Source organism: Natrix helvetica, assembly GCF_964273705.1.
Source record: "Natrix helvetica genome assembly, chromosome: 2".
Classification (NCBI taxonomy): domain Eukaryota; kingdom Metazoa; phylum Chordata; class Lepidosauria; order Squamata; family Natricidae; genus Natrix; species Natrix helvetica.
This window is the reverse complement of record NC_138552.1, coordinates 217,947,825-217,966,098: the sequence shown is the minus strand read 5'-3', so window position 1 is coordinate 217,966,098 and position 18,274 is coordinate 217,947,825. Positions and strand designations below refer to the sequence as shown.

Sequence of the window (18,274 nt, the reverse complement as noted above, 5' to 3'; positions counted from 1 at the left end):
ATTTAAATTGGGATAAAGTGGAAATATGGCTGGGGGAAATAGAGAAAGAAAACAGTGGTTGCATCAGTTACGTAAGGCAAATTACAAATGCCTTATCAATTAACAGTTGTAATGTGTTAAAAATCCATTATTTGTTGAGAGCTTCTGATATCGCCTGAAACCTTTTGATGCATGTGAGTTTAGCCATCTTTTTTTCAATTGTTCCTGCTTCCAAGATGGCTACTCTGAGATTTGTCAAGAAGTAACTGGAAAATTGAAATACTCGTGATATTATTTAGTCCTTGTTTAGAGGCCTGATGTCAAAACAGTCCATTAATTCTTCTGCACATAATTTGGCATCTTAGTCCTACATTGAATCAAGAAGTGCCTTACCGGCACATCTTCTAATGTAATATATGTAGTCATCTGCCAACTTTAATAACATTTGTTAGTCTGGGAAAGTAATATCTCTCTTCTTTTGATTTTTGGCTACCAGTCTAGCCTGGCTTTCATACAATGTCTACTTGCTGTACAGTGTTTAAGACTGCAAAGAATTATACGCATGAAATACTACTTAAAGTATTGGAGGGATTTATCCTATTGGTTTATTGTGTCTAATTTTATTATCAAAATAACATGATTATGGTATTTTTTGCTTTCAAGATTCAATAATTCAATTTCCTAAAATGCTCCTTTTCATTTCTATAACAACCATATTTCTGTGTTTAACTTTGAAAAAAATAATTGTTGTTCCTATAAACATCCGTTGTGGCTATTTAGTTTACCTGTGATAGAATCATAAAGGTAGATTAATGTGCCAGGCAAGGTTGGTTTATATCCAAATACCTGGAATTAGGATGATGATGAAATGCTGCAGCAGAGATAAGGGATAATTGATTTCCCCACACAGTATAACAAAAATGCATTCCACGAGTCAAAAGCCACACTTCCAATACAGTGTATTCTATATTCTACAGTCATTCTATTTGTGATTATTACAAATTGAGCTTATTTAACAAGTGGGGAAGGGGAAATCATGCCTTGTTGGCATTTGCTGGTGAAACATCTATATTGCACTCTCAGATCTGACACATGATTGCTGTTGCCTTTGGCATCAATAGAGGTTCATTATGTAGATTTTCAGCTACTTCCCAATATATTTTTAGCTGGCTGGCATGTATCATAAAATTGTAGCACTTCAAGCAACCCCTTTTTGTATTCAAAAGACACCATTTAGCACAGCTGTTGAGTTATTTCCAAGTTAAAGCTATCAACATTTTATTAAAAGTATAATTGTAACTTATTCCACAGGAGATTGAAATTTTGTTCCCAATTTAGACACTAATGAAATTCCAGGTTTTGAGTTAAAATTTGCACCTTATTCAGTGTCTGAGATTTTGGATCCTTCTGTTATTTGGCAATTTTTTCTAAAGTTAATGCAGTATTTTTACAAGGCAAAAAGGAAGATGTATAACAAATGATGTGGTGTAAATACATTTAGTTAGATTTCCCCTATTCTTATTACCTACTTTTAATTTCCTTCTTTCACAATATCTTACTCTTGTTTTTCAATTTACATAACATTGTTTATTCTGAGAGATAATAGCATGATCAGTATGCTGGTTAGCCTCAAAGAGTAAATGCCACTTACTCTTATCATCAACATAGCATGTTGATTCAGGTTGATATAGTGACATTAATCACTATTTTAATTTTTTAAATTTAATATGACTATTGCTGCATGCCCATTTCATTCTTTTTTATGACCCAAATTTCTCCCACACCCCAGGAAAAATGAGACAAGGAAAACTAATTTATAATCTATATTTGACTGTATTTCAAAGTTGTTGACTGTAAGACAAACTTTGTGGAAGGAAGGAAAAAATCACGTGACATCAGAGTGATAGAAATCCATCCAGTTGTGTTGTTACCACATTTCACATTTTAGAATTTAGCTCATGGCATAGAAAACCTCTAAAAATTTATTGCAAGCGTGCTTTTGTGTAGAACAAAAAAACAGTCACAAAAATTTAGGTCCTCACTTGAACCAAAGAGCCAGAAATACAGATGGGAACCTTACTCATGTGTAGGAGCTTCCACACAAGCATTTCTTGAATAGATGCATATGTATAAAATCAATATTTTGTTTCAACCCAAATAATCAAACAGCACTGCACGTTTAATCCGTCATTGACATGGTTTAACAAAAACCTCTTGTTCAACACACTTTGGGAAGGAAGCTTATGACTGAACTTCAGCCACTGATGGGTGTATTGTGAGCAGAGTTGATCACACACAAATTGCTGAACACACTTTTCACAATAACAGCACTACACTAGTGTACTGGGTATTACTTCATTTAATGACACATACGTCGCAAAAGTGGAAAGGAAAAAAAGTATAGCTCATAGGGCTTCCCTTCCAAATATCCCATTTATTTCCTATATGATGGCTTGGCCTATTTTACTGAAATCAGCCCCTGAGCTCTTACTGTTGTGTGTTGACCAATAGTGCAGCAGCCCAGCCGTAACATTGTAGTATGCATAGATGGAACAGACCTGGATCATTTCTGGCTTTGTTTATCAAGGACCTCCTATATTGATTGCTTTTATTTTTGAAGAGGAAAAGAATGAGGTCTCAATAATCAGAAACGTACAGCATTTCCTAAACCAGTATAAGATAGATATTCATACTACTATTTACAAAGCTGTGAACTCTACATCAATTGTTTTGGGCTTCTGCACACTTCTAATCCGTAGTGTCCTTCGCTTTCCCTAACCAACTAAACAACTTTTAATAGTAATGCTTTAGATAGGTTAATTTACCTAGGCCGATTATTTTTATCTTCTCTAAATGTTCTATTTTCTGAGTTGAACTTCTTTTTGCTATTATGTCAGATTAAAACAAAAAGGAAAAAAAAGGCCAAAAATATGAAATAATAAGCTAGATTGCAACAACTATTTTCCTCTTCCCCATCTCACTCCACTTTGTGGTGGAATGCAGGATCTTTGTTAATTGTACATGTTGATGCAGATTAATTTGCAAATGCCATTACAAAATTATTTTGAGAATGAATGATAGGAGTTAAGAGCTCCTAGAAGAATGGGAAAATGGCACTTTCCATTGGCCTTTCTGCTTACCAAACTGATTGCAAAATGTACTGATCCATGATCATAAAGGCAAGTATCCTTCCATCTGCTGTTTAGGAATGTTATTTTCTACTCTGCATTTTTCCTACACTATAATTTTGTGGCATGAAATTTTTCAAGGGAAGAGAATTATTTTTAAAAAATCTCAGATCTTGTCATGTCCTGAAACAAGTCGGTATTCTGAACATCCACACCTATTCAGCTTCCTATGTTTCACATTACCACCCAGAAAAGAGCTATTTTCACTTCATCCAATTAATTAATATGCTGCCTGAGCTCTGTACCTCAACACTCGAGAAGAATCGGGATGCCAATCTAATGGGTGCAGAACGATACCAAAATCCAGTCTTGTAAGAAGAGTTTAAAGACTAGCATTTTCACACTTTTAAAAAAATGTTACGCGACCTGGTTTAATATCTCTGTTCTACTTTTTTAAACCGTGATATAATAATTTACACAATTTTTATAGAAACTGTGATGTTTAGTGTCACTGAGTGAAATGTTAGTTATGTGCCAGGATCTCACCTGAGTGACAATAAATGTGTAGTGTGCCATGAAAGGCACAATGTGTGTACTATGTCTGATGACTTGACTGGGTTTATGTGCCCCTTGGATAGCTCTTAGGGAAGGCTCACTGTTATATATCTGTCAAGATTTTCAGTCATCCAGATCATGATTGTCTCAAAAGTGCTTTTTCAAAAGGCAACTGGTCTTTGTTTCTTCCTTGAGGAAGATGTTTCGCTTCTCATCCAAGAAGCTTCTTTGGAGCTGACTGAATGGCAGTGTGTGTGTGACAAAGGACTATATAAACCCTGCCCTCCCCAACACCACCATTCAGTCAGAACCAAAGAAGCTTGGATGAAAAGTGAAACATTTTCCTCAAGGAAAAAACGAAGTCCAAATTGCCTTTTGAAAAAGCATCTTTTAAATGCTTACTGTCACAGTCATTTCCACCACTATATGTGTCTTGATCTGGATGGTCTTTACAAAGATGAACACATAACTCAATACCCCAAGTTCGGTGTTGAGTATATGACTACATTCTTAACTTGAATACTTTTATAGTCTGCTGTTAGCATCAGGATGCTATATCCTAATTTAAGCCCTGACAGGAGAACTCAAGGGCAGTCAACAAATCTGTAAGAGGAACATTGCTATTAAGAATCAGTGAGAGATTGGGGGAAAATTGATATGCTTAGAGACCCTTGTATAGAAATTCTAAATTTCAAGAAAAGTACAAGGAAGACTACAATACAAGTTCACATTTTAAAGAATGAAATATTACCAATATTATCTTATATACCCAACTGGACATGGGAGACAAGCCCTCCTGCTGAATATTGCTAGTTCCAATAAAAAATGTTTTAAGGAAATTGGTAAAACAAAGTAATGAATACTAAAGATTACATAAGAATTCAGAATGTTGAAACACATCTAGGTCAACCTTTCTCAAGAAGAATACTTGTCCATGCCCTTCAATTATGTTAAAGTTGAGGAAAGCTGACCTGTGTGAATTCAAGCAAATCAACTTTATGTATGGTAAGAATTTTTCACCACAATAAGTCACTAAGACTGGCTAATTCTATAAGAAGTATGTTGTGTTAAATGGAATGGAGTTGCTTGCTAAGGAGCGGTCCTTGTACTTAATTAAAGTATATTTGAGGTGAGTAGGAAGATTTTAATGGTCAACCAATGTGGCTAAAATCCCTTCTTTGGGGGAAAAAAACCTTCAAACTAAGCTTTGGATAAACAGGCATTATGCAACAAGTGAAAGTTTGAATAAAAAGGCATCATACTACATTGCAAATGCTAACTATTTGCAAGCAAAATTGTGGTGCTCCCCCTTACACTGCATAGTTAGTTCTATCCACCATACTTGAGTTGGCAGAAAACTCTAGTAGGGTGTATAGCTGACTCCTATCCTGCCTCTATTTCCAGTCATTGCAGTCCCCTAACATCCTTCCAAAGAAATGGGTAACAAAGCGTAACAGATTTTACATACCTGATGGTTATTTTTGGACAGTTCAAAAAAAAAATGGGGGTGGGGGATAACACTCAGCAGGTAGTCTGTAGGTGAAATGACAGCACAGCAGAATTAAAAAGATTGACAGTGAGTTTGTGCCATGGTTAAGTGTAAAGCTTGATTTAGACTTGTCCACAATTGTGTGTAGATGTCAACACATATTTATGCTATGAAGGGATTGATTGTTAAGTGTAGGTTGCAGATGTTTGCAGATGGGCCAACACATACACTTCCCAAATCTCCACTAAATATTGTAAGGAGATGTTCATCCTGCATGTTGATTGGTTTATCCATTTATGTTTTCTGTGCTTTGAGGTTTGAGTCTCCCCTAGCCAGAATTTACAGACATGTAACATTGTCTCTCTTTGAATGAGAGACAGGTGCATATTTTCCCTGACATGCAGTGACAAAACAGTCTAAACCTGGCTTAAGTGGGGAAAGATGTTTAAAATAATAAAATGTTCTTTTAAAAAAAGTCTTCAAAGCTGGACATAAACAGTAAATAACTAACTTAAGTGTAACTGATTAATTCAGATGTGACTATATCTCAATGGACATTTTCTAATTAACTGTTGAATACTACCTTTCTTATTGGCAGTTGCCATTGGCTAATGGCTATCAAAAGAGGGCAATTTTAGGAACCAAGATATATTCAGTGCAAACTCCCTCAATTTGAGGGCTAATAGTCATGCTAGATAAGAGATGTAGGAACTGAAATCTATCATAGATGGAGAACATAATTGGAAGCTGACCTAAAACTCATTGTTCATTTTTATTAAGGTACAGTAGGTCAGGAGTGGGTAGGCGGAGAGATGGATTGCATACTACAGTAGATTCAAAGCTCTTCCCTATGTTTGCAGCCTTGAAACTCCTGTTTAAATTTGGCAATAAAGCAGCACAGTGGTAGTAGAGGATGACATAAACTAAAATCAGTATGTTAGTATTACAATATTAATTCATTAAAAATGTAAGAAAATTGCCAAAGACCCCAAAGGCCCTTAAATTCTGCCTTTCTAGTAACATCTGCCTTTCTGGCTCCTTATCTTGTCTCCTGAGCCTTCAGAGGCTACTATATTTTCCTTTTTTGTTTTTAAAGTGCACCCACCATATATCACCTCTGGTGCAAATAAACAAAGATTCATTGAATTCTCTAGCCCTATTTTTTTGCTAACTGGATGCAAGAGGTAGCATGACAAAATTCCAAATGGTAAATTTGCTGTAAGGTTCACATCTGATTGTACAATCTCAGCTGCCTTAGTCTTTTTTCATGGACTACAACTTCTGATGCAAAAATGAGCTGTCACAGAACTGTGAAAGACCACTCTATCTCAGAGTTTTGATAGAATTGACTTGAATTTTAAGCTGGATTGTATACAAGGATAGGTGGGTCACAGAAACAAGCCTTTCTTTCTAATGTTCAGTTTTGTAGGCTCCTTGTTAAAGTTCTTTGTTCTTGATTAACTTTTGCTTTAAAATATTATGCCACTTCTTTTCATAAGCCTCATGACTAGCAATTCAATAGTGCAGGAGATGACAGTGGAGAAATCAGAAGGTGATGTGCAAATTTCTGATTCTGCATTATTAAAGAAGCAGCGTGGGTGCAAACCAATGCCTTACCTTTCCTTAACCTCCAACACCAAAGCAGTAGAACACAAAGCCTACAGGAAATAGGGTGGCTTTTTTATTGGAGGATTGTAAATTCTGATTGCCAAATCGCTAAGTCTGAACGGTTGTGGATACATCAGGATTGCCTGTCATCATCAAGAGTTGTTTCCTGATGGACAGGCAATGCCTATCAAGAAGCAGGTTTGTGACATGGGATCCTTCTGGACTCACAGCTTTTTCTAGAATAGAAGGTGGAAGCTGTGTGTGGATGGCCTGTGCCCAGCTTCAGCTGGTATATCATTTGCAATTTGGCTTGAGGCAGGAAGAGCTAGCTACAGTAACTCATGCCCTGTCGCCACGTGCCTAGGCTACAGTACTCTATTGGGTACTGCCCTTAAAAATGCTGAGAAAATGCAATTGATTCAAATTGCACCAGCTCACATACTCACCAGCCCCTGTCATTGGGAGCACCTGACACTGGTTTTATGGACCCTGAGCCCACCAAGACCTACAGAGGACATAAAGATGTTTACATCAATATCCTCTCTGTGGTGGCCTTCCCAAATCTTTCCTTCCAGTTTATTGGACTTTTAACTACCTTGTTTCCCTGAAAATAAGACCTATCCTGAAAATAAGATGTCGCATGTTTTACACATGGGTCTAATATAAGCCCTAATTAAGTGCCTGCACAGCCCGCAAATGAGCCCCACAGCCAGCTGGCTGGCCGCCCATTCCATCTGATTGCTCGCTGTGCTGTCGACACGAGGTGAGGTGGCGTGTTTGTGTGTGTGTGTGGAGCTGCCCCACACGCCCTGCACCAGCTTACTTCAGGACCCCTCCAGCCAGGCTATCCATGTCCCAATAACTGCCTTGTGGCCATGGCATGTCGCTTGGCATCCTGCTCCGTTACGGCTGTGAGCAAGCAGAAGAAGTGGACTGGTGGTCCTGTTGGATGGGGTTGCTAGGCTGCCACTAGGCTCGCTAGGCTGCGAGGCAAAGCAGGTGTTGGGGCATGGGTGGCCTGGTTGCAGGGGCCCTGAGGTAAGCCTCTGAGGGGACAGGGGCAGCTTCACCCTCCCCCCACACACCTCACAGCTCTAGTGCACTGTGCAGCCTCCTGCCCCACCGTGAGCAAGCAGAAGAAGTGGGCTTCCATACATGGGGGAAAAAATGAAACTTCCCCTGAAAATAAGCCCTAGTGTTTATTTTGGAGCCCAAAAGAAAGTAAGTCTGGGTCTTATTTTCTGAGAAACACGGTATTAAACAATTATGACCATGATACTTAATCATATCTTCACATGTGTGATAACTTACTTTCAAAGGGAATGTCATCTCTGAATATTTAAATTGTATCACACAAAGCAATGCTACAGTCAAAGTCTGTAATTTCATTCTGTGCAATTTTTTTTTCATGGCTACATGCAGCTGGTAGCCATGTGATTCTCAGCACTTTTTGTGCTGAAGTGGCGGCATGACATTTTTTTTCAAATGCTTTGGAACTGGTTCATCACAAAGTTTAACATGCAAATGTTTCTGATTGTCTAGTATTGCAATGGTTTACCCCCCCAGAAAAGTGTCTAGTTCGTCATAAATGACAAGGCAGCAACATGGCCAAAACAATGGAATCATAATAAAATAAACGCCTTGGGAAAAAGCTAGCTGATGAGACTGAGCAAAATAAGAAAACATTGTCATAACTTTTTAGAAGTCACTTTATGAACAGTATTCATTCAGCAGTAGTGAGATGTGTAGTTTAGGATCGGGGGTCTCCAACCTTGACAACTTCACGACTTGTGGACTTCAAATCCCAGAATTCCTCAGGAGGAATATATGAGGAATTCTGGGAGTTGAAGTCCACAAGTCGTAAAGTTGCCAAGTCGTTGAAGACCCCCGGTTTTGGTCAGTCCTCAAATAAAAGGGTACTTAGGTATTTTTCAGCATCTAGAAATGTTAAATTGCTTTGGGTAAGAGTTTTTTAAAGGACAAATGAAGATAACACACTTGGAAATATATTGTGCCTCACTCAGCAATTTCACAAATGACTCATCAACCCTCAACAACTTGTTTGTGACATTTGGTTTTAGAGTTACAAATATTACCTTTAACTATTTCTGGATTTGGCATGTATGTTTATGCAGCACTGTGGGGGTGGGGGGGAAGCACAGATCCAGCTACAGTTAAGGAGAAACTAGTTCCTCAGAGAACCTTTTATATCTTTTCTCACATTGTGTAGAGAAATTCAATGCCTGAAGAATAATGCAGGATGATTGCAATTAAATCTCTTATGCTTTTGTTATGGCATAACTAAAATTAATCTTGGAGTGCAACTGACTTCAGTTAGCACAATTAACTTAGTTTGGTAAACTTTTCAGTTTCTCACTGTTCCTTTATATTAAAAAAAGCATTCTCTGTCAAAATTATACCCCCTTTTACAATCTAAAAGCATTGCAACAAAATAAAATCTTCAGTCTACTGTCTTCATCTGCTGTTGCCTAATCACTGGCTTGCAAAATAGATTTTTACATTTTTTTAATATATATATATATACATATATATTTCTCTTCTAGCAACCTCTTTTCAGCCACAAAGCAGTGCATAACTTTACACATTGTGCACTGATTTAAAAAAAAAAAAAAAAAAAAACACACACACACCCAATAACATGCCCAGCTGGAACTGCTGAGCCTTTCTAGCTTGAAAAGGGATAAGGGAAAAGGATTTGTGTGATAACTAACACCCTGTTTGAAAGATCAGATTCAGCAATAGCTAACATAAACTCATTTCTGATACACCGGTGCCTTTGTTGCCCTCTCACACGGGCAGCTTCTATATGGTGCTCTCTTGAGGGCCCTTTGAATCAAGAGAAGACACCAACATACTTAACGGCTTCCCTAGTGATTTGGTCACATGGAATAGTAAGTTACCCATCTTGGCATCCCAGAGTTTGTTCCTTTTTCTTTCCTCCATCTCCCCCACTCCTAGCCTATGCTGTGAAGAAGGATCCATCAATGGCCTGGTGAGGGATCCTCCAATCCAAGCAGCTCCTTTACCAGTCTCTCACCAAACTGTACTCGGCTGTACTTTTTCACAGGATAGGCGTCAGACATTTTGTACAGGATGTAAGCGTTGTTTATGGCAATGCTGATGGAAAACCAGAAGACTTGTTGCCAGGTCTTGTTTGGTTTATGAGAAATGAAATACCTAGAAAGCACCAAAGAGAGAGAGAGAGAGAGAGAGAAAACGGTGAGGTCATGAAATGAATTTTTAAAATGTGTCTTAAGTCAAGAAGGAAGGGATATGTTCAGAAAGTGGTAGAATCCAAAGGCAGGGTGGTCTAAATTTCCATTATCTTTCAAGGTAATTATGAATGACATAGAACGATACCCCATCTGTCACCTTCCAGAATATGTTAGCACTTCAATATCCAAAAGTTCTTCCAGCTGTGTGTCTGTTCTGTAAATTCACATGGTGGTCCCAATGCTTTGTAAACCAGTAGGCAATCTAATTGGAGGTGGCGGGGATCCAGAAAGTTGCTTACTGATTTCATTAGGTTGTCTCATATTGTAATTCCTAGATTGAATGCTTCAGGCCTTTCAAACGTTGGGGAATAAGGGAAATAAGATGGCAGCCCTGAACAGCAGCCCAGCCCATCTTCTGCATTTAAATGGAAGATCTCAAGTTGTATGTTATATTTACTACTCCAACCTTAAAATCAGTGATTGATTTATTCCTAGTGGATTTCTGTGGTGCATTTCATATAATTTCATAGTGTTATTTGTAAGAATCACACTGTCCCAGATTCATATTAAGTTTTCAATTGTTCTCCAAAGTTAAGTGCCTTTGTGCATCAATGCACTAGAGGTGGGAGCAAAATCACAACAAACCAAATGAATAGGAACTAATCATGACCTCTAGAAGTCCTAAAATAAACCAATGAACCAAGCCTTTTTTGGTGTTGCCTTTGAATAGACCACAATAGATACTTTTGAAAGCTCTGGTTTCCTGTTTTTAAAGTAGGCAACACCTCACAAAACAGTCCTGCTCTTTTCTTGGATGTTGATTAGTGCACAACAATCCACCATCCAATTTGGCAACTTTACTGCTTACACAAGCCAGATTAGTGTGATGCTACAAGTACCATTGTGATTTCTGCAAAAGCAGCTCACGCAAATACTACCTTAGAAACGGAATATGGCTTCAGCTTCCAAGAATTCCACTTAATAAATTTCAATGAGCTCTTGTACAAGAGCCTGAATAAGCGATGCCACAGCTTGATTTTGCCAAGTTCTTTCCTTTTTCTGTAGAGGTTCAGCAAGCTGCCAGAACAACTTGTCCCATCCCACTGCTCCACTTTCAAGTCTACGGTACACTCTGCTCACAACTTTTGGGGGTATTCAGGATAGCAATGGCTATAAATCTCTCCTGCACCAGAAATTCAGTTCTACAATCTAGATAACCACAGAAATCTTCACAGACACGGTTATTTTATTGCTTGCAAAAAATCACATACAGTCAGAAGATTTGTCTGATGCCAACACAGAAACCAAGACATATACATATATTTCAGTTGCTTAAATCTTAAATCTTTTCCTGTTGCCCTTTTTGGATAGCAGATTCTTGGTCATTCCTTTATACACCTTCAGAATGGTAAGTAGCTGCTTACCATTTTAACATAGTAGTTCTATCTAGTCTAAGAAGTCCAGATCCCTGCCTTGCCAGCTTTACAATTTAAGAGCACTGCAAATACCTTATATCATTGTAATCAGTGATGGGATCCAAATAATTTAACAATCGGTTCTCTGCCCTAATGATTTCTTCCAACAACCAGTTCACCAAACTGCTCAGAAACTTAACAACCGGTTCTCCCAAAGTGGTGCGAACTGGCTGAATCCCACCACTGATTGTAGCGTAATTGTCTGTATCTGTGTTTAGTAAACATTTTTCTCTCAATCATTACACAGAACCAAAAAAGAAGAGAAAAAGAGAGTGTAAGAAATGTCTTTAACTTTGTTTTTCCTTGGCACAAGATAGTGGTAGAGTCTTGTTCATTTATTCTATGTTTTATTTCATTAAAATAATGAATTAAATTGTTCAAAATTGTTCAATTAAATTGTTCAAAATTGTTGAAGATAAATGGCCTAGATCACAGTAGTGTGATTGTCATCTTGGAATTTATCATTCCAGTAGAGTACAATTGACAAGCCATACCGATTAAAATAGTCAACCACATGTAACATCAACTATAACACAATATATTTATAATCACACATGCTATTACTTACCGTATTTTTCAGAGTATAAGACACACCGGAGTATAAGATGCCCCAAGGTTTTGAAGAGGCAAATTAAAAAAAAAGTTTTTACACTTTGCAAACCTCCCCAAAACGGCCCATTTTTCATGAAAACGAACCCTTTTTTTTCCACAAAAAAAAGGCATGAATAGCCTTTAAGGGGCATTCAGACTGCTCCTGGGGGGTGTTCCCCCCAAATGAGCAAAAACGGCCCCTTTTTTCACGAAAAAGGCATTTTTTTGTCAAAAAAATTGCATGCATAGCCTTTAGGAGATTTATAGAGTACTTCTGGGGGCTGGGGGGAGGGCAAAATTGAGCAAAGAAACGGCCCGTTTTTCACTCATTTCTGCCTTCCCCAGCCCCCAGGAGCTCTCTGAAAGCCTTCTACAGGCTCTGCACGCCCATTTTGGTTAAGGGGGCAGGGTTTCGGGAGGCAAAAAATGCCGTATTCTATGTATAAGATGCACACAGCCTCTTTTTTGAGGGAAAAAGGTGCATCTTATACTCGAAAAATATGGTATATTTTATTATGCCCCTCAGAAAAGGATATGGTTTTCTGAAATATAAGCGGCTCCTGTCAATCTATCATAATTTCTAAAACCTCCTGTAAACTATAGATAATTTAGGGGGGGGGGGAAACCTCCAGTAAGAGTGTTCAATGATCTTGGGTCAGACAATCCATTCTTTCTGCTTTCCCTTCTCCTTTCCTTGGAGAAAATACATCTGTATATTGAAAATGTAGCTTCTGAATTATTTCATTTTTTCTTTAGCTTAAACACTTTTTATGTGGACCAATTTGAAAGTAGACTCCCATTAAGCCATTATGATTACAACATCATCAGTTCAAATGGATGATCTCTTGTTCTTCAAAGAGATATTAGAGATTAATTCAATGGTGTGTACTATATACAGTTTATCATACTTATTGAGCCAATGTTCCCACAACCGAACTTACACGAATGGATATTCTTCTGATACATTGGAACCCAAACTTCCAGAATCTAGCTGGTAAATTATGAGTCACACTGACTGGAACTTGGTAGTCCAGACTAGGGAAAACTGCCACATTATATCAAAAGTGTGGACAAAATTATTTATGTTTATTTATTTTTCAAATTTATGAATTGCCCATCTACCTTGGAAGATGTTTTTTCCCCATGTTCCCCAGCCCACCACATTGTCTATATATGAGATGTTAGCTTATTACAGTAGTTTGCTACAAATCTCTCCACTGATTTTACTGCATAAGAATTGAGACTACTAATAGTCTGCTTAAAAACTGTCCTTGAGACAGAAGTTGAAGGACAGCTGAAAAATCTATTATTAAATGAAACTTCTCTGCAACAAGCTTGAATTTTCTGGACTTGCCTGCTACCATTTTACAGTGCCAAAATCCATTTGGAGAGTCAATGATCTTTGAAAAGCTGGCAATACCACTAATTTCTCAGGTCTGCCAAGAAGCAAGCTTGAAAACTGTGAGCAGGTTCTGTCTTTCCCTTCCTAAAATGTTTGGGAAATGTCCCAAATTTGTAGTCAGGCAGAGAATTCTTGTTTGCTCAACTCTAAGGCCTTATGCAATTCATGTATTGAATGGGTGTTACTGGGGTTTTGCAGGCCCAAGCTCTTTTTAAGGGGAAAATGATTTGATCATATCACAAGTGGTCAGGTCAAAGAAAATTTGCTTAAGCCATTGAATTTGGGAAACAGAGAGAACATGAGAGATTTCTCCCCCCACCTCTCCAGTAGATACCCTTTTATTTGTCCCCTTATGAATTCCATACCTTCATTGGATATACCATCTAGTGGTAGGATTCAAATTTTTTTACTACCGGTTCTGTGGGCATGGCTTGGTGGGCATGGCATGACTTGGTGGGCGTGTGTCAGCCTCTGTTTCGCTATTTTCTTTCGGCTGCTATTGAAACAGGGAGGGGGGGCTGGTATTTGGGAGGGGAAGTTTAAGTACAGGAGAGATTGTAAAAAGGGAGTTTGGTCTCACCGTCTACTGCGCATGCTTGGAGATTAGTGCTTGGTGTTGGTCAAGGCCAACCGTCCTGCATACCAACCTGATGATGCTCCTTGAAGATGGAACTCACATGACATGTAAGGGATTTGCAGATTGGACAGTGGAATGAGGGTTACCAGGGAGAGGGGGTTGGACACATATTGATATGTATGATTTCACATGCTTTTGCCTCAGATCTTGCTTTGCTTAGCTGCTATCTTTTCATAACCAGTAAAGGTACTCTTAATTCTGCAAAATGGACTTTCTTTCTTGGTTGTTGAGGGAGGCCAGCTTGACATTAAGCAAGATCTCACTTTCGCACTCATCCTGGAGTTAACACCTTCCAAGGGGAGTGTAAATAGAACCAAAACCTTCAAAGGAATATCCTACCCGTGCAGCGACCAGGAGGACGACATGGGGGCGGCTGCATCCTTGTGTCCCTTGGAGACGGAGCAGATGGCAGATCTGTATTTGGAGGAACGATCCGTCCGCCCCAGGTGGTTGTTGGGAGTGGGACAGAAGTATGACCCTTAGGAGATTCCGGCTGGAGTTACCACAAGGTGACATTGGCATCAGGCAGCTGCTTGGCAGGATGCCGACGAAGAGAACTTTATGATGTCCCAGGCTATGAAACTCTTTCAAGAGGCTTAGGAGAGGTGACGTTTACGCGAGAGCAGCCCCGGAAGAGAAGCTGATCTCCCAGATCTAGAAGAGAGAACTGCAGAAGCCCTGTTCTGCCCAAGGGAGCCTTGGGGGTAGACAGTGGAGCTCATAAGGATGGGGAAGCCCCAGCAGCAGCAGTAGCAGTAGCAGCTGCGAGAGACCTTCCAAGAGGAGGAGGGCCTCCCCGTAGATGCTGGATGGCAAACGTTCCTCCGCTTGGTGTGAAATTTGGAGGTGACCCAAAGGAACTAGGATTTTTCCTGGTCCAAGTCTGGAATTTCATGCAACAGTTGGGCGAGAATCTCCCCACAGAAGAAGCCAAGGTAAGAGTTGTTACCATGGCGCTGGAGAACAAGGCAGCAGCATGGATGGTTGCCATGCATAATGATGAGAGACTATGATAGGTTTATGGCCGCCCTGAGGAAATGCTTCGATGACCCGCTCATGGAGCGGAAGGCCAGAACCAGAATGAAAAATAAGGAGGGGAACCTGCCGTCGATGGGAGAAGCGTCTGAGGGGGTGCGGGAGTTCATGGCTTCCATGACAGCCATGGACCTGACCCAGTTAATTCAGGGCCCTACTCACGAGGGAGGCCACACCCTGGACCTTGTTTTCGTCTCTGGCCAGTGGATGAGTGATCTGGGAATAGGGGATCTAGACATTATTCCCCTGTCATGGTCGGATCACTCACTTCTCCGGCTGGACTTCCCTGGTGCTACCCCCCGCCGCGAGGAGGCGGAACTGGAAGGTATTAGATGGTTCCGCCCCAAGCGCCTGATGGAACCAGACAGGTTCCAGACGGAACTTGGGCCACCTCCTGTGGACCTGACCCGCCCCTGAGTGGAGGACCTGGTAGACGCATGGAATAGTGCGACTACCGGGGCCCTAGACCGGGTGGCGCCTTTGCGGCCTCTCCTGCGGCGACGAACCACCCTGGCACCTTGGTTTACCGAGGAGCTAGGGGTGATGAAACGCCACAAGAGACGCCTAGAGAGTCGTTGGAGATCCTCCCGTTCCGAATTTGACCGAGCACAGGCACGAGCCTATTTGAAGACGTACCTCGTGGCATTAAGAGCGGCCAAACGTCAACATTGTGCCGCTCTTATTGCGTCTGCAGATAACCGCCCTGCCGCCCTGTTTCGGGTGACCCGCTCCCTCTTGTTTGAGAGACCACGGGAAGCCCCATTACAGGGCAGAGCAGAAGAGTTTGGGAAATATCTACAGGACAAAGTCGCTCAAATCCGGATGGGATGGGCCCCTTTCAGTGGTTCAGTAGAGACGCCCGTGGCGAGTCTTGAGGGACCGCTTTGGGAGGAGTTTGACTCGGTTGCCATCGAGGATTTGGACAGGTTGCGTGGACGTCTGCGACCCACCACATGTTTATTGGACCCGTGTCCCTCCTGGCTTGTACTGGCATCCTGGGAGGTTACGCGCGACTGGCTCCTGGGCCTGGTGAACGCCTCGTTGGGTGAGGGGTCTTTACCGGCCACCTTGAAAGAGGCGGTGGTGAGGCCCCTGCTCAAGAAGCCTTCCCTGGACCCAACGGACCTAGTCAATTATCGTCCAGTCTCCAACCTCCCTTTTTTAGCGAAGGTTGTAGAGAGTGTGGTGGCACAGCAGTTCCCACGTCACCTGGAGGAAAATGATTATCTAGACCCGCGCCAGTCCGGCTTCCGACCCGGGCACAGCACGGAGACGGCCTTGGTCACATTGGTTGATGATCTCTGGAGGGCCAGAGATAGGGGTTGTTCCTCTATCCTGGTCCTGTTAGATCTCTCGGCGGCGTTCGATACCATCGACCATGGTATCCTGTTGCACCGGCTAGAGGGGCTGGGAGTCAGGGGCACCGTTTTACGGTGGTTTGGCTCCTACCTCTCTGATCGGACGCAACGTGTGTTGGCAGGGGAGCAGAGTTCGACCCGGAGGCCACTCACATGTGGAGTGCCACAGGGATCGGTGCTCTCGCCTCTCCTGTTCAACACATATATGAAACCGCTGGGCGAGATCATCCGTGGTTTTGGGGTGGGATATCATCTGTATGCTGATGATACTCAGCTATACATTTCCACCCCGAACCACCCCAATGAGGCCGTCGAAATGATGTCCCGGTGTCTGGAGGCCGTACGGGTCTGGATGGATGGCAACCGACTAAAACTCAACCCTTCCAAGACGGAGTGGCTGTGGCTTCCGGCCTCCCGGTTCAACCAGGTGCTTCCATCTCTGGCCATCGGGGGCGTCCAACTAGCCCCCATGGAACAGGTGCGCAATTTGGGCGTCCTCCTAGATGCCCGGCTGTCCATGGATGACCATGTAACAGCCGTGGCAAGGGGGGCGTTCCATCAGGTCCGCCTGATGCGCCAATTGCGCCCCTTATTGGACCGGGATGCCCTACGCACAGTCACCCATGCGCTAGTGACGTCTCGCCTGGATTACTGCAATGCTCTCTACATGGGGCTTCCCTTGAGATGCACTCGGAGACTACAGTTGGTCCAGAACGCGGCCGCGCGGGTGATTATGGGGAGGACTAGATACTCCCCTGTAACACCTCTCCTGCGCGAGCTACACTGGCTTCCTGTGGTCTACCGAGTGCGTTTCAAGGTTTTGATTATGATCTTTAAAGCGCTTCATGGCACAGGGCCTAGTTACATGCAGGATCGCATCCTGCCCCACACATCCCTACGACCAATTCGCTCACACAGAGAGGGACTTCTCCGGGTGCCGTCCGCCAAACAGTGCCGGGGGGCGACACCCAGGAGCAGAGCCTTCTCTGTGATGGGCCCAGCCCTGTGGAATGACCTCCCCCGTGACATCAGGATTACTTCCGATCTCTGCTCCTTCCGTGTACAGCTGAAGACCCACCTCTTTCAATTATCTGGCCTGGCTCAATCGCAATCGTAATCTCTCTTATTCCTCCTACTGTTTTTTTAAATTGTCTTTTAAATGTCAAATTTTTAACTGCATATTGGGTTTCCTACAATTGGGGTATTTTAATGCTGATTTTTAACTGTCTAAATGATGTAATTTGTTACCTCCTCCGTGTATGTGTGTTTTGTATGTATGTACGTTTATGTGTTTTGATACATCTTCTATGTTTTATATGCTCCATTGTACGCCGCCCCGAGTCCTACTTGGAAAGGGAGCGGCTAATAAATTCAAATTATTATTATTATTATTATTATTATTATTATTATTATTATTATTATTATTATTATTATTATTATTATTATTATTATTATTATTATTATTATTAAAACCCTTACCCAGGGGAAGAACCTAGTGGATGATTACATACAAGAGTTTCGTGAATTGTCCGTTTACATGCGGGCCTGGTCAGAAGAAGCTTTAATGGACAGTTTTATGGATGGCTTAAAAAAAGATATATACCCAAACTGTGTAAACAGTGCTTCCCCCATAACTTGCAACGCTGTTACGAATTGGCAGCAGACGTGGAGATCGATCTAGCCAGAGACAAGTACCGTGAAGACAGTGAGACAGAGGAAGCTACCCCTCCCAACCCCCCCCAAAGGAACTCCGAAAGGAGGAAAAAGTAAGTGTACAAGCA

General features: G+C 41.3%; 2 protein-coding genes across 2 annotated transcripts in view; both read right to left on the bottom strand.

Annotated features, from left to right (window-relative positions):
* AGT (angiotensinogen) overlaps window positions 1–18,274 on the bottom strand; it is a 341,767-nt gene that overhangs the window by 141,482 nt on the left and 182,011 nt on the right. The window lies entirely within an intron of this gene.
* Window positions 1,793–18,274, bottom strand: part of PGBD5 (piggyBac transposable element derived 5) — a 93,188-nt gene continuing 76,706 nt past the window's right edge. Inside the window, exon 7 of the mRNA XM_081945771.1 lies at window positions 1,793–9,957. Coding sequence (XP_081801897.1) covers window positions 9,762–9,957 — 196 coding nt within the window. The 3' untranslated portion in view covers window positions 1,793–9,761. The remainder of the gene's footprint in view (window positions 9,958–18,274) is intronic.